The following is a 21,804-nucleotide window of genomic DNA, read 5'->3' as shown; positions in this document are numbered from 1 at the left end:
GAGGGAGGGGGGAGAGAGAGAGAGCGAGCGAGAGAGAGAATGAATAAATCCAGGAGTCATGATTGGCAATGTAGAAGGCAGGAGAGGAGGCAGAATTCATTTTGGTTATTATTTATTGTAGCTACTTACATGTTAAAAACTTGCCTATAACTTGGTTTCAAGGCATTTACTTAAAGATAGTAATTTTTTTTGTACTGGGGATCAAACTTGGGTCCTTCCACTTGCAAGGCAGGCGGTAGAACCACTGAGCTAAATCCCCGGCCCAAAAGCTAGTAATTTTTGTTTAGTCTAACACATATTTATTGAACACTTTTTTGTATCAGGTGCCGGAGTAGGTTGGCAACCCAAGAGATATGGAATTCACTATGGACCTAGACTTCAAAGAACTTGCAGCAATATGAGCTATATATCTGAATACTAATGACGCAGGGTAAAAAGTGACAGGAAATGAAGGAAGGATGACCATGCATAGGGCCTTAGAGGGCAGAGATGTTGCATCTAGGCTGGGGATCCAGGGAAACAGAAGTGTTTGAGTGAAGCATTGGGAGATACAGAGGTGAAAGTATGTGTAAGTCAAATAGGAAAAAGGAAGTGAGGAGAACAGTGTGTGGAATCCCTAGACACTATCGACCTTGTCCAGGCATGCTTTGCTTCACAGAGGGGACACAGTCTGAGGACATCCTGGAGTGCATGTGCACAGACTTAGGTGGAACAGCCTGCTACACGTGTAGTTGTAGGATGTGCCCATGTGGTGGATGACTGGGTCCGTCTCCACCACGAGAGCCCCTGATGCTGAGGACAGTTAACTGGTCTTTAGAGAGCTTCCTGTGGTGTTGACATTACTGCCTGATTGTTTGCTGTGTGATTTTAGCTCATCAGGGACATCTTGATTGTTAATTTACTTGTTCCATGGCCTTACCTGTACTGGCTTCAGTAATAAAGCAAACTAATTTAACGACCAGAAATCTTTATCATTAAAACAAGAAATACAGGTAGATTATTAACCTGATTTGATTTTGAGGATGACAAGTTAGAACTTAGGAATGAATCATATCCATATAATTATAACATTCCTATATATGACATGAAAATAATTTAAGAAAGGCACGATACATATGGATAGTCTTAAGACCTTGATCAAAACAACACAATTCATTTTCTTTAAATGACAATTTTGAAACCAGGTTTTAGACTACTATTTTGTTATCACATAAGTAATTAAATTTGTTTTATATTTTGAAATGAACTATATTCTTCCTTTTTTTTTTTTTTTTGATACTGGGGATCGAACTCAGGTCCTTGTGCTTGTGGGGCAGGCAGTGGAACCACTGAGCTAAATCCCCGGCCCTATATTCTTACTTTAAGATTAAAAAAAAACTTTGTAGTGTCCAGATGCTTTTGATTAAGAGTAATTTTTTAAAAGAAGATCTAGTATTTTCTAGTTACATCTGTGTATTTGCTTTGATAAATTTAGGGAATCAGAATACTAGTGAAATTACTAAGTATTTTGAAAAGGTTCTGTTTGTGTTACTTATGACTAAAATGGACAGTTACAGAGTTATAAAAATGATATAAAATAGACCATATATTTTCTTTTTGATATTAGAAAAGGAAATAACTGTACATGTTAAAGTAGGGTAAGACTTATTAATTGAAGGGTTACACTAGAAAATTGTTTAAGGAGTTAGAAAGGTGGAAGACTTTGGTCAATGATGATTTTTTATATTTTGACTATTTATAAGAATTTGAATTATCTGTAACTTCATTTTATCCTTTGCCTTTTTAATAGTGATAACTAAAACAAATTAGAAGTAATTTTCTGTGAGTATATGTTATCTTTTTTTCGTAAATTTGTGAATCATTTAATTTAACCTATTTCTTGCTTTGGAAATAATAGAAGTCGAATTAAATAGGTCGCTGAAATGACAGGTCACCTTTTTATGTAAGCAAGTTGGGAAGAAAACCTCTGAAATCTCACCAGCTTAATGTTGCAGTTGAATAAAAATAAACTTCCACAAGTAAAATAAACTGGTTTGTTTATTAATCATTATAAATATAATTTAAAATTAATTTTCTAAACCTTTTCAGTACAGGTAAGTAAGCATGCAAAGTAATCAAATAAGAACTCACACATTTTCTTATTTCTTTCTTCCTTCTCCCAATAGGGCCAGACATACTATCAATCATTTCAGGTCTCAGAATATGGTAAGAGTTTCTCAATTTACTTTGAAAGAAAAATTTATTACTTTTTACTGAAATAAGATACATTTTAAAGAGATGTGTTAAAGTAAAAATTTCAATAGAGATAAAATTCTGGTGTTCTGTATAGGCCAAAACATACATTTTCCTTTGTAAATGTTCCAAAATCTTATAAAGAGAAAAGTAGGAGAAATATTATCTGGGGGTCTCGTTATGCCACTTTTTTCTTATGCATAGTTTTTTCCTTTTTTGTGCTTTGTTGTGATGATCAGATATTTAGAATTTGGCCTGTTTAAACACTTACCATCAGGGCTGGGCTGGAGCAGGATGATAGAAGATCCGTGGTCTTGGGTCCTGTCCCAGCTCCACAAACAAAATTCCCAAACGTAACATCCATTCCTTTCCATAGCTTTACAGTTCTTGGTTAACGGTGGTTAAGATGGTCTCGATGGGTGCTGCGCTTGTGAAATTGGGTTGGAAACACAGATAAAAGCATGGGTCCAGCTATTTGGATGGAGAGGAAGGAGAGATGTATAGAATCTCAGTATCAGTTTAGAATGTATGTAGTTTACTTTGGGTGTATATATGAGCCTTTTTATTTGATTGGTGCTACATTTCATTCAGGCAATAGAAATTCTGGAAAGTAGTTTGCTGACACCTTTATGGCTTAGGCGCCTGCAGCTCACATGGTATTTTCTGATCTATGTCTCCGGATCCCTCAGAACAGTAGTCACAAAGTGTTTGCCAGATGGTATTATCTGAGGCTCTGTAATACTAATGCTCAACTTTGCGAAGGAGATCAGCCATAGACAATATGTAAGTGAATGTTCCTGCATTGCAATAGCCAAGTTTATTTTGTAGACATAGATGTTTGAATTTCATTTCATATTTACACTATTCTTTTGCGTTTGTTTTTTGGTACCGGGGATCGAACTTGGGATCTTGTGCTTGCAAGGCAGGCAGTGGGACCACTGAGCTAAATTCCCGGCCTCTTTTGCTTTTTTTTTTTTTAACCAATTAAAAATAGCGATGGCCACTGTTACCTGGCGCTGGCTGTAGCTTGCTGGCCCCCAGTCTGGGCTGTGCTTGAGCACTTGCCTCACGTGGCTGCTCAGTGCTACACACAGCTGGTCCTGGGAGAGCAGAGCTGTAGGTATGCAGTTCACTCCAGCCTCTCAGGACTTAGTGCAAGAAGGAGAAGGACAAATAGTGTGTTCATAGTTCATTTATTTAGATTACATGTAGATTAGATTCTGGATATATGGATTAAAATATTGCAAAAATTGACTTCATTCATTTCTTTTTACTTTTTAAATGTGACTATTAGAAATGAAAACTTATGCACGTGGCTCACATTTCTTTGGGATAGTGCTGATCTACAAGAACATATCACGGGAGCCTGACTTTTTGCAGGCTGTTTTCATGTCTCGCTATGGTGTGCTGGGCAGGTGTGTGTTGTTGCTCAGGCACAGCGTGGGGACTGACTGCCAGCCTGTCATGTCCAGGAAGAAGCATCTGATTTCCTTGGCCATAGGCTCATGGGCTTTTGTGATATTTGTCTTATGTTAATTGAAGAGTGAAGTGCCTGCTTATGAGACTTTCATCTACTTCTTTGGTCAGTAAAATTATAGAAAAAATTTCCTATAGACCAGGCAGAAAGCAAAAAAAAAAATAAAAAAATTACTTTACTCTGGCAGAGTGCTTTATATCAAACAATATTAATCATAAAACATTTGACACTTAATTGTATAAAACTGATTTAAGGGCCTGGGATGTAACTCAGTGGCACTGTGCCTGCCTCATAAGTGCAAGGTCCCCAGTACGGGAAAAAACCCCCCAAAAAACCAAAAAACAAAACTGATTTAAGTAAGGATTTCTGATTTTGAATAAAATACAAGGATTTTCATCTGAGTTAACATGTCTTTGGATCCTAATGAATCTAAGTTCAAGTATGACCAGTTATCAACTCTTTCAGATTGACTCTATTTTTTAATTTTGGTCGGCTGAAGGTGATAGTAAAATAGATTCTTTAAAAGGTTGTCTTTCTCTTTCAGTATTACCAAAATTTGAAGTTGTTCTGCAGACACCATTATATTGTTCTTTGAATTCTAAGACTTTAAACGGTACCATCACAGCAAAGTAAGTATTATTTTTCTTTTGATAGGATTGTATACCATTATAAAATTGTATGACGAAAAGCTCATTCTGGGGCCAGGGATTTAAGTTCGATCCCCAGTATCAAAAAGACAAAAAAACCTCATTCTGTAGTCCAGAATATGAACACGTTTTGTTTATGAAAATGCCCTAACAGGCACTAAGGAACTCTGTAATAATGTAGTATGGATAGGTGTCCACAGGCCTATACATCTGAGACTCTTGCTTCCAAGCCACTCCAGGCAAAACATATTTCCCACCCACAAGTGTCTAGGACTACTTAAGATTCACAGTACAGATTACCAGATTTTTGAAAAGTTGTGTCTTTACTTCTTCCCAATTCAGATAACATGGAGTTGAGACAGTCTCCCTCTTCTTCAGCTTTATTTTTTTCCTTATCAATAATAGAGGCGGGGGAACGAGTTAGTTGTTTTACTCCAGTTAGCAGATGAGTAAATAATCCACCTTCAAGCACTTGGCCTGTGCTCACAGAGATCTTCAGTCCACTCCATATCCTCAAACCTGGTGGCGGTCCTGGGGTGGACCACTGTCTTGAACAGCATAGCGTTCTCTATCGCGGAGGGAAAAAGCATACTCAGAGTTTCAGACTAGTGCTTCTCAAAAGTACAGGTTAGAACTGGCGCACACCTGTAATTCCAGCTCTCAGTGAGGCCCAGGCGAGAGGATTGAGACTTTGAGCCCAGCCTGGGCAACCTAGCAATTTAGGGAGTCCTTATCTCAAAATTAAAAAAAAAAATTAAAATGCTGGGCATGTAGCTCGGTGCATAGGCCTAGCGTTTACTGAAAAAAAAAAAAGTGCAGGTGGGGATGACACTCATGAAATTTGATTGGTCTCTTGTGGGTTTTATTTTTGATGTGTCAGTATCTGTGCTTTGGCTTCTACAACTTACTTGGTCTCACACTTGAGAGCTCTACGGGCTAACAGAAGCCGAGCCCACCTTGCTGCTGTCTCTATGATTTGTACCAAATTACTTCCTGCTTGTGTTCAACCAGGAGGGAAGTGCAGGTGAATTTATGGTTAGAAAACACATTAAATGCTACGTTTTCCATAATTCTTATGCAGCCCTTGGTCTTAGCCAGAGGCTAAGCATTCTGTTTGAGATCTTTGACTAGTGCTTATAAAACATAGTGGCTGCAAATCTACACAAATCACTGGACCCGCTTAGGGAGTGCAGATCCACACAGACACCACGTGTCTCTCTCCGCGACCTGGATTGAGTCTGCAGAATTTCTTGATTCTGTTGGGTTTCCAGAGGCTGCCAGGGATTTGATAGTTAAGCCAGTGGTTCTTACACTTAGCTGACTCTCCAGAAAGTTTACATGGAAATTTAGGGTCGAAGGTCTCTACACTCGCATGGCCTTCTCCCCCAACCCGGGCCTTGTGGTCTCATCGTGGTTCTCAGTGGGTGAGTTTCTGGGGCCACTGGTGGTGCAGAATGACTCGACAGCTGTGGTGGGCCCCTGGCCTTTCTTCAGTGGTCACCACATGGTGATGCCATCACTTCTCTTGGTGTGGAAGAAATCCAGTCTCAATCAGAGAGAGAAGCAGAACAGTGGGAGGTAGGCACTGGGGACTCTCTGTGAGGAGCTGGCTTCCATGACTGTGGGGTGACTAGGGGAAGGAGACTGGGGTTCTCAGGGACAGACAGAATGTAGGGGGTCCTTGCTTTGCTTTAAAGGCCGCCCAGATCATGTAGGATAATATTGTTGACTTGCAGTCACCTCACTAAGGACTTTAATCACATCTCTAATATACTTTTATCTCAGGGCTTGGGTTAGTGTTTGATTTAATAACTGCAGGAATCAGCAGTTCATGTTCAGGGCATTGTAAATATTTCTAGTTAAAAGTCTTCCCATTTTTGTGGGGTGTGGTGGCTCATGCCCTTAATTCCAGCACTGGTGAGGCTGAGGCAGGAGGATCACCACAAGTTCAAGGCCAGCCTGAGCTACATAGAGAGATCCTGTCTCAAACAAAAACAAAAACAAAAACAAAACAAAACAAAAACAACAAAAAACCCCACCACCACAACAAAAAACTTCCCATTTTGGAAACTTAATTTCAAGGATTACCACTTTTTTTTTTTGGTACCAGGGATTGAACTCGGGACCTTGGGCTTGTGAGGCAGGCGGCAGAACCACTTACCACTTATTAAGAACCTTTCTTGGTGTGCTTAGTTTTTAGAAATTTGTAGCAGGGCTATGTTTTTAGTATAATTAATTTATCTCAGATTGCTAATGTGTACTCTGGAAAGCAATATTTTTATTATGTTCCTCTGATAATATCAAGTTGAAAATATGAGAAAAAATTAAAGTGCCCCAAATTGTTCATTGTTTTTCAGGTATACATATGGGAAACCAGTCAAAGGAGATATAACACTCACATTTTTACCTCTATCATTTTGGGGAGAAAAGAAAAATATTACAAAAACATTTAAGGTAACTTTTGCAGATATTTTGTAACTTCCAATGGGGAAAATTGAAGTGTACTTTTTCTCGGTATATGATTTTTGTACTGAATTAACAAAAACTGAGTGGAAGAAAATCAAGAGCTTTGCAGAATTGGACAAGTCAGAATTTACCCACTCACAGTAATTAAAATGGAGACAGAAATGTCATATTACTATGACTTTGGTTAGTTTTACTTCTAGAATTTGAATTGCTAAAGTGAAAAATAAAATTGAACTTTTAAATAAAACAGATAAATGGATCTGCAAACTTCTCTTTTAATGATGAAGAAATGAAAAAGGTAATGGATTTTTCACATGGGCTCTCTGAGTACATGGATCTGTCCACCCCGGGACCAGTAGAAATTCTAGCCACAGTGACAGAATCACATACAGGTTTGTAGACTTTGAAGCGAAAGGTAAAGCTGTTTAGTGCTGTGCTCTGTCGTTTCTCTTACTACAACTAACACTTTCCATTTGGGGCCATTTGTTGCCTTTCTAAAGATGCCATTTAATGTTGAAATTGTCATGAATATTAATTAATCTAATTTGCAGGATGTTTTCATAATAAAAGTGAAACTAATTTTCTGTGAGAGCCTGTACTTCAGTCACGTGTGATAGCTATTTGCAATTTTTTTCTATTTCTACTCCTTTCTGGCCTCAAAACCACATAGAAAAGCCTAGATTTTCAGCTGGCTATCTTCTATCTTACAAACATCACTTAACATAGTCTGAAATCTCACCTGCTCCGGAGAGTCCTCCTTCCCCTTTTTTCAGTACTGAGGATTGAAATGAGGGAGAACTGAGCTATGTCCATAGACCTTTTTATTTTCAGCCTGAGTCTTTCTCAGTTGTTTAGGCTGATCTTGAACTTGCAATCCTCCTGCCTCAGCCTGTCAAGTAGCTATGTGTGTGCCATTATGCCTGGCTAGTTTTCTCTTTGAATAAGAAAATGCTTAATTATTTGGACTTTTCTGTTACTATGTCAGCAGCTTTAACCAACTACTGAAGGAGAAAAAGACTATTCGGTTAGTCACTCTGCTGTACTGGTGCAGATGTCACTGAGGGAAGCCGGTAGTGGTGGTGCTTAGGAGTCTGTAGAGAACACAATAGGAAGATGCGGCTCTCTTAGCATCAAAAGTCATTATGGAAACGAGGCTCCCGTGCCCTGAGATCTTAAACCCCTCTAGCTTGGAGAGATGTGGTGGACAGAAGGTCTTGGTGAAATATTACTTTGGATTCTAAATTGTGCAATTCCCCAAATAGGAATCTCAAGAAATGCAAGCTCCAATGTGTTTTTCAAGCAACACGATTACATCATTGAATTTTTTGATTATGTCACTGTTTTGAAGCCGTCTCTCAACTTCACAGCCACTGTAAGTTATATTTATTATTGGTCTATGTTGCTGCATTTAATAAGACAAAATAGAAAATAGTATTTTCAGTGCGTTTCTAAAAATTTTAAGCTGAAAAGTAAATAGATTACTTTTATTACAAGTGATAGCTCAGCTCCTTGTTAGGGATGTGAGGTATAGAGAACTGTTTCAAAATGACCTTTGTGTAGTTTAAAAAAATTGTTGTTCCTAATGACAACAAAAACATTTTACTGGACATTTATTTAACAAGGAATTTATTAGATGTAGATTGGTATGTTGAAACTTTTGTTGTTTTTGTTTTTTGTTTTTTTTGGTACCGGAGATCGAACTCGGGTCCTTGTGCTTGAGCAGCAGGCAACAAAACCACTGAGCTAAATCCCCGGCCTGAAGCTTTTATTAATTGAAGGAATTAGATGGTGGTAAAACTTTTAATTAAAATTTGACCTTTAAAGTGACTTTAATCATTTTAGTTTTAGCAAATATGTAAGATTAAAAATTGTAGTACTTGAGTGAATTTTGACAATGTAGTAGGCCTGGGCTTATGGACTAAGAAGGACTGAATCTTGACTCAGGAGTTATAGTTTTTGTGGTGATGATAAGAAAATATTCACAGAACCATAACTCAAGGCCCAGTAAGCTATATCATGAATTCATTTTTATAGGTATTTAAAGCAGAATTTTTTTTTTTTTTGCAAAGGAGTAGACAGTAAACTTTTCCGGCTTTATAGGCCATATTCTGTGCTGTCATGACTCAACTTTGTCATGGTAGCATGTAAGTGGCCATAACAAATTTGTAGACAAATGAGAAAGCCTATGTTCCAATAAAACTTTATTTACAAAAATACTGGATTGGCATGCTTGCTTGCTGTAGTTGTCTGATCCTTGATTTAAAGAAAGAAGGGGTCACTCCTTGTTTAATGTATTAAGAGAAAGTTTAGGTGGTATCTGATTTCATTGGTCTTAATAATTTACACAGGTTGCAAAGTTGTTTCCTAATGAGTAGAGTCAAACAATGGGAGTTCAAGGAGGGAGAGTTGGTTCTGGAATAGGAAGGGGGATTGTTACAGAAGAGGAAGCTCTGAAGTATTTGTTAGAAGATTAATACAAGTTTAAGTGTTTGGGTGTGGGGATAGAAGGTGGGGAGCAAAGTTAGCTGGGACAGGAAGTGAGTGCTCGGGTTGGCAAGCTCAGGGTATGCTAAGATGACAGTAACTCGACAGCTGTAGCTGGTGTCAGGGAGTGATATATCTGGAGGTGAAGCTTGGAGAGGTGTAGAGGACCCTAAATGCCTTACAAATGGGTCTGAACTTTATGCTCTGTGGAATGAGAAGTGCAGAAGCCTCATGGGTGTGGGAGGAATGTGCTGTTAGAGGAACGCTGATCAGAGCTAAGTGCAGGAGGGAGGGTGGCAGCAGCTGCAGCCTGAGCTACTGGCCAGCAGCCTTAAGGTGATGGCTGTGTGAATGGAGAGGAGGGAATGAGAAGGATGGGGAATGTGGAAGAAAGGAGGGAAAATTGAAAGAGAGAGAGAGAGGGAGAGAGACTGACTGGTAGAACTGTGGGATTACTAAAGACAGGAAAGGCAGATGGTTACTTAGTGTTAGGTGTGCAGTATTTGAGGTGATTGGGCATCCACAGAGAGATTTCCCACACAGTTGGAGGCATTGCATCTGAGCTCCAGAGTGAGGTGAGGATGGAGATTTTTGATCTGGGATACAGTCACAAAGAGATGAGCTAAGCCATGCGAATGAGCAGAGAGAAAAGGAAGAGAGGAAAATGGATAGCTGATTATTTGATCTTGACAATTTCCCACATTTAAAGAGAAGGAAGAAGAACCAAAAAGGACAGTGAGGAGAGAAGCTCAGCCAGTCCGAGCACCTGGAAGGAAGTTCCCCTGCTGCCATCCCAGGCTCCTAGGGCAGAGAAGGTGAGCCTCGTGGGTGCCAGAAGCACCCCCCCCCCGTAGAAATGAGAAAACACATAAACAAGCCTCAAAAACAGAGTTCCAGATCACCTACAGCAACCTCAAAGGGAAATGAGATGGAACAATCTAATACCCAACCACCTGGACTCTCTGAACTGGCAACAAAAGAGGATCTGGGAAAAATGAAATCAGAAATAATTACTCAGATAACAGCAAAGATTTTGCTCATGGTGCAAGCCATGATTAATAAATCTAGAGAGGACATAGATAAAAAAATAGAGGATCTGAGGAACATGATGGAATCCCAACATAGGAAACAAATGGAATCCATAAAACAGATACGAACAGATTTCCAAGAGATTAAAAACTCCATTGAAAGTCTGTGCAGCAGAATGAACCAATGTAAGGATAGAATTTCACATATAGAAGATAAGATTGCAGTTAGTGAGGAGGAAAAGAAAAATTGCTTTAAAATTGTAAGGGAACATGAGAAATCAATCCAGCAGCTGCTAGACAATGCAAAGAAGAATAACATAAGACTGATTGGAGTCAATGAAGAAAGAGGAGAGAGTGCAGATGACATAAAAAAACTCTTCACCGAAGTGATGGCAGAAAACTTCCCAAGGAGGGGAAAAGAACTTGACATACAGATAAGTGAGGCATATAGGACTCCAGCTAGCCTTAATCAAAAAAAATCTACACATAGGCATATAATAGTTAGGATTCCAGAAATCCAACAGAAGAACAAAATTCTACAAGCAGTGAGAGAAAAGAAACAAATCACATACAAAGGAAAGCCCATCAGAATCACAGCAGACTTCTCAATGCAAACCCTCAACGCAAGAAGAACTTGGAGTGATGTATTTCAAGCCCTAAAGGAAAACAGCCTCCAACCCAGATTGATGTACCCTGCAAAACTATCTTTCAAAATTGATGGAGAAATAAGATACTTTCATGATAAAGAGCACCTCAGGAACTTCATGAACACCAAACTGGCCCTCCTAAAAATTGTAGACAATATCCTAGGAAAAGACAATGAGGATCACAACCCCAGGAAACCCAGCAGAATGAATCCACTGGGCGTGACAAATTAAATGCAAAGGGGGAGAATCCAACAAAAAGAAAAAGTCATGACAAGGCTTTTAAAACTTTTAATTTCATCTCCCTAATGAGTGTATAATTCAATCTTATTATTGTACTGATTAGTATTTTTCTGATTCTAGAGCTGCACACCATTCCTTGTGCTATACTGGCTATTTATCATCTGCTTATGTCTACATTTTAATTGGGTTGTCTATTATTGAGCTCTAAGAATTCTTTATATATTCTGGTCATAGGTTATATGCATTGTAAATACGGTCTGTTTAAGGACTACTTTTGTTAAACAAATTTCTATCTATGTTCATACTTTTTTCTTCTATTATCTTTATCCAGTTTTAGGATTAGCACAATGTTGAGTTCCTAAAATGAGGGGAGAAGTGTTCCTTCTTTTTTCTGCTTTAATTGTTTGATATAATTTATCAGTTAAAATGTTTATGAGCCTGCTGTTGTCATATAGGTAGGTTTTCAAGCTAGGAATATCCTTTTTTTAATAGGTGCTATTCAAATTTTATATTTCCTCCAGAGCTAGTTTCATTAATTTGTCTTCCAAGTTACTTCTTAGAAGTTGTCAAACTTATTTCAAAACAGATTTTTGTAATATGCTTTCTATATCCTTTTAAATTCTGTAAAATCTGTGGTAATGTCTCCTAGATCTTAATATTATAATTTTAAAAATGTATAACTGATATTGTGTAACAGGAAGAAAAGGTCTAAAAGAGCAGGGGAATTGTGAGGGGTAGGGGAAGGGAAAAAAGGGAAAGGAAAAAATATGAGAAGAGGTAAAAAAATGGAAACAAGGTCTTTGCAAATGGGGAAGGGTGGAGGGGGTGAAGGGAGGGCAAGGGAAGGGGAAAAAAATAAGAACCAAGAGACTCATGTAAAGGTACAAGATCCCAGTGATGAATGTAACTGTATTTTATACCTAAAATGCACCAATAAAATTAATGGGGGAAAAAAAAGGACAGTGAGAAGGTGTAGAAGGGAAGTGTAAGTGGGCGATGTTGTGATGGGCCGTGGAAGCAAGGAAACCATGCTTTTAAGAAGGCAGTGATCAAGGCCCTGGTGGCTCCTGGAGAAGGACCACTGAATGTGAAGGTTAGAATGCTGCCAGTAATGGTTGAGAGTTTGGTCTCATGGGAGTAGTGCAGAGGGAAACTGGATTCAGTTGTGCTTAAATCCATTACTTGTTACTTGTTTTTAAAATGTCCTGTTTTGGCAATTAGGTGAAGGTGACCCGTTCTGATGGCAGTCAACTGACTCAAGAAGAAAGAAGGAATAATGTAGTCATAGCAGTGACACAGAGAAACAGGATCTATCTCTGGAGCAGGTGGAATAGTGGAAATCAGGAAATGGAAGCTGCGCACATCACAAATTACACTGTCCCCCCAGATGGAATCTTTAAGATTGAGTTTCCAATCCTGGACAGTTCCAGCCAGCTACAAGTGAAGGTGCCAGCTGTTACGCATGTTGCATTCTGGCCACACCACCCCTGCAGTTGTAATCTTGTGCTAGGCACCCTGCCTTCAGAATTCAGTGTGTAGGAAATAGACTTGTATTTTTATTTTTAAAAATGGGAGAAAACATTAGAAGTAATGTAATGTCAGTGGCCTGAATGCTCCCTTGTACGTTCATTTGGAAGAGCACAGTAAAATATTGCAATGTGAAGGTATAGTGGAGAAGCTCCTGAACCCCTCATCTAGGTTGATTTTCCAGTCATCTGCCATTTTATTCTGACTAGAGCTGAAATGCAAGAGGAATTTATATTTTTTACATGTATATACCATTGCTGAGCTGCCTTTCCTAGAGTGGCTCATCTGAGAATCTTAACCTTTTATGGTTCCTATCTTTTGAACATTCAGCCTTGCCCTAGACAGGGGCTGCCTGAGCATGTTTTGTACAGATGGAGCCTCTGATTTCTTTTTGTTTTTTTCCCTGGTACCGGAACTTGAACTCAGGACTTTGTGCTTGTCAAGCAGGCATGGCGCCACTGAGCTAAATCTCCAGCCCTGATTTCTAGTTTTGAACCCAGGGCCTTGTATATGCTAAGCAAGTGCTCTGACACTGAGCTACAACCCCAGATTTTAAATTTAATTTTTTCCATTGTTTTATTTTGAGACAGGGTGTAACTATGTCACTGAGTTGCTCAGGCTAGGTTGAACTTGTGATTATCCTGCTTTGCCTCTTGAGTAGCTTGAACTATGGGCCTACAGACCTGTGTCCAACTTGGTTTTTACTCTGAATCTTGGTAAATCCAGTGTAAGGGGTTTGATTTCTTGCTTTTATTTGAACTGCATATTATGGAGGGAAGGAAAGCACTGCTTTTCCATTTATTCTCTCAGCCCAAAGTGTTTCTTGATAAAATACCTTTGTTTCTGAAGTAAGTTGGGGCAGTGCTTTTTTCCTCTAGGTCATGATGGCGAAGACCCTTTCTCATGTTTTTAAACTACTAGATTCCTTATAGTATGAGGTATAAAATGATGAAGAACCATCATTGGGCAAATGTAATCTCCTGCATGGAAAAAAAGTGAATTTGGCTTTCAGTAATTGTTCATCAGGTCTTTCCTCAAAGTTGAAGATGAAAATTTATAGTTCTTTTCCTTTTGTCATAGGCTCATTTTCTTAACAGTGAAAGTAACATGGAAGTTCATGGCACATTTATATCCCCTAGTAAGACATACATCCAGTTAAAGACAAGATATGAAAATATAAAGGTAATTCTTAACACTCACTTGAAATTGCAATGTAATTGGACTCTCTTGCCATTGATATGGTCATATTAATTAAGATTTGTTGTTTTTTCTAGGTTGGATCACCTTTTGAGTTGGTGGTTAGTGGCAACAAGCAATTGAAGGAGTTTAGCTATATGGTAATCTCTTCTAGAATTTAAAATTTTGCTGTATTACAGAATCATCTTAAATGATGTCTAACTTATGAATGTTAAATTTACTTTTTAAATATTAGCCTATCTTTTTTTTTGGTACCCAGGATCTAACTCAGGACCTTGGACTTGCAAAGCAGGTGGCAGAACCACCGGCCCTAGCTTATCTTTTTTATATTGAATCAAAATATCTGTTTTGGAGGCTGGGGATTTAGCTCAGTGGTTCCGCTGCCTGCCTTGCAAGCGCAAGGTCCTGAGTTTGATCCCCGGTACCAAAAAAAAATCTTTTTTCTTCACTTGTATTTGCATTTCCATTTAAAAATCGGTAAATTTTGCCTTATGTTTAAAATTTAAATTTCCATTAAATAAGCAACACACACCCATTATGTGGAAAATTAGAAAATATGAGGAGAAAATAAAATTGCCACCATGGCCTTGTAATTTTGCCAATCCAGCTGTCCCAGTGGAGTCCTATATTCCTCCCGACCAAACAAAGAACCTTTCTCAGCAGAAAGAAGTAATGAATATTACTTATGGCGATGTTATGGTTAAGTCTGAGATGTTTAAAATGTCCCTAATTCTCATGTTTTAGGAGGTGGAGGTTGGTTGGAGGCTGTCGCCTGGGGCGTGACCTGGCAGAGCGTTTGTAGTCTTGTCCTTAGTTCTTTCCCTTCTGTCTGATTTTTAGCTGCCATGCTTTAACAGCTTTCCCCCACCATACCATTTCTGTTTTAGAGCCAGCCAACCATATGAATCCTCTCAAACCATGAGCCAAAATAACCCTCTCCTCCTTTAAGTTGCACTTTAAGTTGCCAGTACCTTAGTATGATCATTACATGTTGTATACATGTATTGAAATATCACATTGTAACCCATAATATGCACAAATATTATGTGTTCATTAAAAACTAAAAATGCAAAAAAGAATTTAAAACTGAATTAAAAACAATTTCATTACTATGAAGCTACTGTTACTCCAATCAGTACCACTTTACTCTGACCATTTTCTACTTTCTAGTTTATACTCCCTGTTTGTCATGTTGGTTTTCTTGTATTCAAAAAGGCATTGAACCTGATTTAGGGTGAGAATTTAGGTATAGTTAAAAGTATGATAAATGTAGAAGTGGAAGGGAACATAAAAATAATTAAGATGTGTAATGTACACATATCAGCTCCCCAGGATGAATGTAATTATTATGTACTGCAAGCATGTACTAATAAAAAAGTATGATAAATGTAATCTAAATAACTTTAGCAAAAACTTGAACTCATAGGGCTGGGCATGTAGCTTAGTGGTACCGCACCTGCCTGGCAAGTTCAAGGTCCTGAGTTTGATTCCTGGTACTCCCGCACCCCCCAAAAGAACCAAAACTTAAACTCATCTATTTTTTTTTTTCAGGTAGTATCCAGGGGACAATTGGTGGCTGTAGGCAAACAAACTTCAACAACCTTCTCTTTAACACCAGAAAATTCTTGGGCTCCAAAGGCCTGTATAATTGTGTATTATGTTGAAAATGATGGAGAAATTATAAATGATGTTTTAAAAATTCCTGTTCAGCTTGCTTTTAACAATGAGGTAAGACTTAAGGTAATAATATTTAAAAGAGAACTCATTAGTGAATTCCAATAAATGTAGTAGTTTGTTACAAAAGTATCATTAAACCAAATTGTTTGGAAATTTATTGCTCCCTTCTAGAACTATGGACAAAGGATAAAACTCCCCATATTTAGTTACTGCAAATGTATTTTCCATGCAGAATTATTGGAACCTGTGGGTCTCAATTGGAAGATATGGTTCTTGGCATTAAAATTTGACACAAATCCACAAGGATTTTTCATATGGTCAGTCAGTGTTGGTTTGGTGTTGAATTAATTCAGAGACAAGTTGGTATTTGTGTGGTGTTCACACTGGCGTGAGAGTGAGCAGAGGGTGTGGGAGGGAGGCCGTCTGAGACGATCCCTGAGGAAGCAGGGCTGGTGTGGTGTATCTCTTTCATCTACTGGAACTAACTGGGACACATTTCAGTAAGCTTCTTGCTTGTGAGGAGCTGTATGGAGTCTGGTTCTCAAACACACCAGTGCTTTTTATAGCTTAAGTAACCAGCTTATAAAGGAAACTGCCTTAGACCTTAACCCAAAATAAATGTTATTGAATTGTCTGATGTATATCAGAATGAGCCATTGCATCCATTAAAAATTGTGACCTTTCAGGTCCTCTTAAGTAATATAATCATTTTAAAATAGTGATTTGCAGAATATAGTTCTTGTAGTATTCATTTTTAAACCTTTAGAATACTAGTTTGTTAAGATGTTGAGATGTAGCATCAGTTATCCATGCTTTCTTTTGTTGAGAATTTTTACCTCTAATTTTTTTGAAGTGCTGGGGATCCAACCCAGGACCACAAGTGCTCTGCCACTGAGCTGTGCCCCCAGCCCATATTAACCCTAACTTTGTCAAAATATAATATAAACTTCTATTTTTTTGTTTTGTGATAAAGTTTTTTTTTTTAAGAAGAGGATACTGTATTTTTTAGTGTCAGCATAACTTTTGATATTTAGTGATTATAAGAATCACCCGGTAAAGGTGAATTTTAAAAAAGCAGTCACAGAGGCTTCAGCAAGGAGACATCTGAAACTGAGACCAGGCTCTTAAGCTAGGAACAGTGTGTAAGATCAGCAACATTGAAGAAACAGAGGGCATTACTGGCGTCTTTTCAAGAAATTTCTTCTATATATGAGTTAGGAAATTGTTTTAATTCTATTTGTATATATATTTTATATATCTTTCTCTATTTTTTGTATCACAATTATCACATTTACAAAGGAACTTCATACATGGAAATGGAATGTGTTTAAGCAAGAGAAAATTAGTGAATCTTCGTTAATGTCTAAGAACAACTCTGGAATAAATGAAGGAGATATGGAAGGGGCAAGAGCTATAGGTTTAGAAATCATTCACACAGAAGTGTAAGGTGAAGCCACGGGGTCTCTGAGGTGCAGATACAGAATGAGAACTACATGGTCTAAGGCTGCATCTCCCACATGCTGCTCCCCCTACCTGCTGGTCCCTGTCCAGCTTGGTGAAGAGGGCAGATTAGATACAGGGGCTTGGGAGGTGTGTGAGAGAAAAATTACATGGAACAAGGTAAGTAGGAGAGGAAGGCTTTATTGAAGAGTGCAGTAGAGGAGACTGAATTAAGTCCTTTGAAACAGAAGGCAGGGGAGCTTTAAAGCATGGCCTAAGGTCATACATAAGCACTGCAGGGGTGACAGGGAAGCAGGTCGCTGTGATGGGCCCTTTGTGCCTGCCAACTGCACAGACTCGCACTTCCTATAGAGGAAAACAGCTGGGCTCCTTCTTTCTGGGTGATGGCACATCCAGCACATGGCTTCTGGGTCCTTGAGCGAGTACTCCTGGGTTGTAGGACTGGCAAGAAGCTGGGAGATTTACACCTGAATGGAGCAGAGAAAGACTTTGCAGTTAGAAGTTTCCTAAAGCAAATTCTCCGAGAGATGGGAGGTCTGGGCTGAGAAGCTGCTTAAAGCATGATCAAGTTGAGGGCAGCATTCCATCTACCTTGGTCAGGCAGTGCAGTCCTAGGAGGGGGCAATATATATATATATATATATATATATATATATATATATATATTTTTTTTTTTTTTTTTGCTTAAATTCTTTTATTGGTACATTTTAGGTATACAGTACATTTACATTTATCATTGGGTGCTTGAATTTGTACATGATGTATCTTGGTTCTTATTTTTTCCACATTACCTGTGCTCCCTTCACACCCTCCACCCTTCCCTATTTACATTGACTTTGTTTCCATTTATTTCTTTTCTCATAATTTTTCCTTTCTCTTCTCTCCTTTCCCCTTCCCCTCCCACTTCCCCTACCCCTTTGGACCTTTTCTTCCTATTTCAAATTATCAATTATTTGTTTTAATCATTTTAATCCTTATTTACACTTTCAGTTTCTCACACTAGAGAAACTATTTGGTATTTACACGTGTGTCCTATTTATGTCACTTAAGAGTATGGCCTCAATATGCATCCATTTAGCTATAAATGTCTCTAGTTTCTCATTTTTTATGACTGAGTAGTACTCCATTTTATAAAAAAAACCACATCTTCTTTATCCAGTTTCCAGTTGATGGGCACTTGGGCTGTTTCCAAGCTTTAGCTATTATGAACTGTGCTGCTATAAACATGGGTGCACATATATCGCTGTGGTATGATTTTTTAAATTCTTTTGGGATAACAGGGGAATAGCTGGGTCAAATGGGACCTCCAGCTCTAGTTCTTTGAGGTATCTCATACTGATTTCCATAGTGTTTGCTCCAGTCTGCACTCCCACCAACAATGGAGAAGGGTTCCTTTCCCCCCACACCCCCGCCAGCATTTGTTATTGGTTGATTTCTTGATACCAGCCATTCTTTCTGGGGTGAAGTGGAATCTGTGTTGTTTTCATCTGGATCCCTCGAATGGCCAGTGATGTTGAACATTTTTTCATATGTTTATTTGCTGCTTTTACTTCTTTGAGAAATGTCTGTTCATTTCAGATGCCCATTTTTGAATTGGGTCTTTGAATTTGGGGGGTCTGATTTGTTTTTCAGTACTTTATGTATTCTAGATATTAGACCTTTGTCTGGGGTACAACTGCTAAAAATTTTTTTCCCCACATTGTAGGTTGTCTCTTAGCTCTGTTGGTGGTTTCTCTTGCAGTGCAGAAGCTTTTTAATAAGATGAGATTCCAGTTATTGATTCTTTTTGCTAGTTCCTGTGCTACTGAGGTTTTGTTCATAAGGTCTTTTCCTATGCCAACATCTTCAAGAGTTCTTCCTAACTTATCTTCCAGCAGGTTTAGTGTTTCTGTTTTAATATTTAGATCTTTAATCCACTTCGATCTTAGTTTAGTGCATGGTGATAGATATGGGTCTAGTTTTAATCTTTGGCAGGTTGAAATCCAGTTTTTCCAACACCATTTATTAAATAGGCTATCTTTCCTCCAATGAGGGTGGTTGGCTCCTTTCTCAGAGATGAGGTGGCTGAGTATGTCTGGAGTTGTTTCTGCATCTTCTAATCCATTCCACTGATCCTCTGGTCTGTTCTTTTGCCAGTACCATGCTGTTTTTGTCACAGTAGCTTTGTAGTATAGTTTCAAGTTGGGGATTGTGATACCCCCCTGCCATGTCTCTGTTGCTTAGAATTGCTTTTGCTATTCTAGGTCTCTTCTGGTTCCAAATGAACTTTTGGACTTTTTTTCTCTAGTTCTGTGAAGTATATTGTTGGAATTTCAATTGGCATTGCATTAAATCTATATAGTAGTTTTGGAAGTATGGCCATTTTCACTATATTGGTTCTTCCTACCCAAGGAACAAGGGCTGTCTTTCCATTTTCTTATATGCTCTTCGATCTCTTTTTTCAGAGTGCTGTAGTTTTCAATGTAGAGGTCTTTTGCTTCCTTTTTTAGATTAATTCCTAGATATTTCATTTTTTTAGATGCTATTGTAAAAGGAATTATTTCTCTAATTTCTCTCTCAGTGAGTCTGCTATTTGTTTATAAGAAGGCGATTGTTTTTTGAGTGTTGACCTTGTATCCAGCTACTCTACTGAATCTGTCAATTAAGTCTAGAAGTCTTTTGGAAGAGTTTTTTGGATCTTCTATGTAAAGTATCATATCATCAGCAAATAATGACAGTTTAACTTCTTCCTTTCCTATCTTTATTCCTTTTATTTCTTTTCTAATTGCTGTGGCTAATGTTTCCAGAACTATATTGAACAGGAGTGGTGATAGTGGGCATCCTTGTCTTGTTCCTGATTTTAGTGTGAAAGTTTTCAGTTTTTGACCATTTAGTATGATGTTGGCTGTTGGTTTTTCATAGATAGCCTTAATCAGGTTGAGATAAAGACCTTCTATTCCAATTTTCTGTAGGGTTTTTATCATGAATGTCTGTTGGATTTTGTCAAATGCCTTTTCTGCATCTATTGAGATGATCATATGTTTTTGTCCTTGACTCTGTTAATATAGTGTATTACATTTATTGATTTACGGATGTTGAACTATCCTTGCATCCTTGGGATAAATTTGACTTGATCAGGGTGTATGATCTTGATGAAGCTCTGTATTCTGTTTGCCAAGGAGTTGGCAATATTAAGATGGGGCTGGAGGAAAGAGAGGCCTCAGCAGGGAGGGTGCTGGATAAGGCTTTGGTTCAGTAGTGGTGATGGGCACTGGTCCATTTGTTGCACTGTTGGGACCATGCTTTGATAAGTGAGCTGACAGAAGAGCTGTGGAGACCCCTGACCGCCCCACAACCCAGGTCATCTTGTGAGCCCTCCAGATTCTCCCATGTTCATTCCTCAGCCCAAATCAACATGGAGGCACGTGTGTCTTCTTTATCCAGACACATGGGACCCTGCTGTCTCCTGTCCTATGCCAGCTGGGCTGTGAGTAGGAGAGAGAGAGGGAAGAACACAGCTGGAAGTGAAGGATATTTAGGGTTTCTACCACCCACCAGGAGGCAGTTCAGGACTTGCAGATGCTGGGCAGTGCAGTTGCTTTATTCCTTTCCTGGAGAAGGCTGTGAGTGGTTTTAGAATTACCCCTCGGCCAAGGCAAATATACATTCTTTTTTAGACTTTGAGTTATTGATCTGCTATTGGTAAGATATGTAAAGAATGCTTTTAAAACATGAAATCAACTAATTGTACTTTCTCCTTTTGTTAGATAAAGCTATTTTGGAGTAAACCTAATGCTGAACCATCAGAGAAAGTCTCTCTTAGGATCTCTGTAACACAGCCTGAGTCCATTGTTGGGATTGTAGCTGTTGACAAAAGTGTGAATCTGATGAATACCTCTAATGATATTACAATGGAAAATGTGAGTTTAGTTTTTTAATTACAAAGATATATGTTAGAAGAGAAAAGTGCAGTTGCATTAGTTTAAATACTTAAGGGAAATTCATTAGTTTCTGTGCATTTATAAGCCAATAACCAGTAAACCTCCAAGTGGAAAAGAATCTGTGCACAGTTGTTATGTTGGAAAGAAGCTTATGTGGTTGGGTTGCGTCTTTTCTCTTACAGGAGAAATACCATTTTAGGTTAAATAGCAGGAGTGCTCTCTGGAGGGTACAAAAATAGGGGTCATGTAAAAATTATTAGTGCGCATTACTTGTACAAGTAGTGGGTTTCATTCTGGCATATTTATACATGCATATAACATACTTTGCTCATTTCATCCCCACACTACACCCTCCTTTCTCTGCTAGTGTACCATGGATCATTTTGAATGTTGATCTCTATATGCTGATCTTGTCAATCAGTAACATTTAAGTTCTTCCTTGGTAAAACTCAAGGCCACGCTTCTTAGGAACTCTGGGTTCCTGAGCGGAGTCAAACTAAGTTTAAATAAGAAATATAATTTTGATGGATTGAATAATGAGCAAAGCATTGGCACATTATTACTCTTTGATTTGTATCATTTTCCAGTTGATAAGTATGGGGGCCATGTCTAATGTAAGTTATTCATAAGAAATATCATGAGACATTGATGTGAATCCATTCATTCTGTGTATTTTATGTTCTTTGTAGGTGGTCCGTGAGTTGGAACTTTATAACACAGGATATTATATAGGCATGTTCATGAATTCTTTTACTGTCTTTCAGGTAGGTTTAGTTTGCTATATAATTTGAAAGGATATTA

General features: G+C 38.3%; 1 protein-coding gene across 1 annotated transcript in view; it reads left to right on the top strand.

Annotated features, from left to right (window-relative positions):
* The window catches only part of Cd109 (CD109 molecule), a 150,033-nt gene that overhangs the window by 58,408 nt on the left and 69,821 nt on the right, over window positions 1–21,804 (top strand). Inside the window, exons 6-16 of the mRNA XM_021243725.2 lie at window positions 2,166–2,205; window positions 4,254–4,338; window positions 6,714–6,810; window positions 7,073–7,214; window positions 8,085–8,194; window positions 12,443–12,667; window positions 13,829–13,930; window positions 14,023–14,085; window positions 15,497–15,673; window positions 20,830–20,982; window positions 21,693–21,767. Coding sequence (XP_021099384.2) covers window positions 2,166–2,205; window positions 4,254–4,338; window positions 6,714–6,810; window positions 7,073–7,214; window positions 8,085–8,194; window positions 12,443–12,667; window positions 13,829–13,930; window positions 14,023–14,085; window positions 15,497–15,673; window positions 20,830–20,982; window positions 21,693–21,767 — 1,269 coding nt within the window. The remainder of the gene's footprint in view (window positions 1–2,165; window positions 2,206–4,253; window positions 4,339–6,713; window positions 6,811–7,072; window positions 7,215–8,084; window positions 8,195–12,442; window positions 12,668–13,828; window positions 13,931–14,022; window positions 14,086–15,496; window positions 15,674–20,829; window positions 20,983–21,692; window positions 21,768–21,804) is intronic.

This window comes from Heterocephalus glaber, unplaced genomic scaffold (assembly GCF_053883595.1).
Source record: "Heterocephalus glaber isolate CG9 unplaced genomic scaffold, H.glaber_assembly_v1.0 deba00000818, whole genome shotgun sequence".
Lineage (NCBI taxonomy): Eukaryota > Metazoa > Chordata > Mammalia > Rodentia > Bathyergidae > Heterocephalus > Heterocephalus glaber.
The sequence above is the reverse complement of the archived record's forward strand: the minus strand, read 5'-3'. Positions and strand labels throughout refer to the sequence as shown.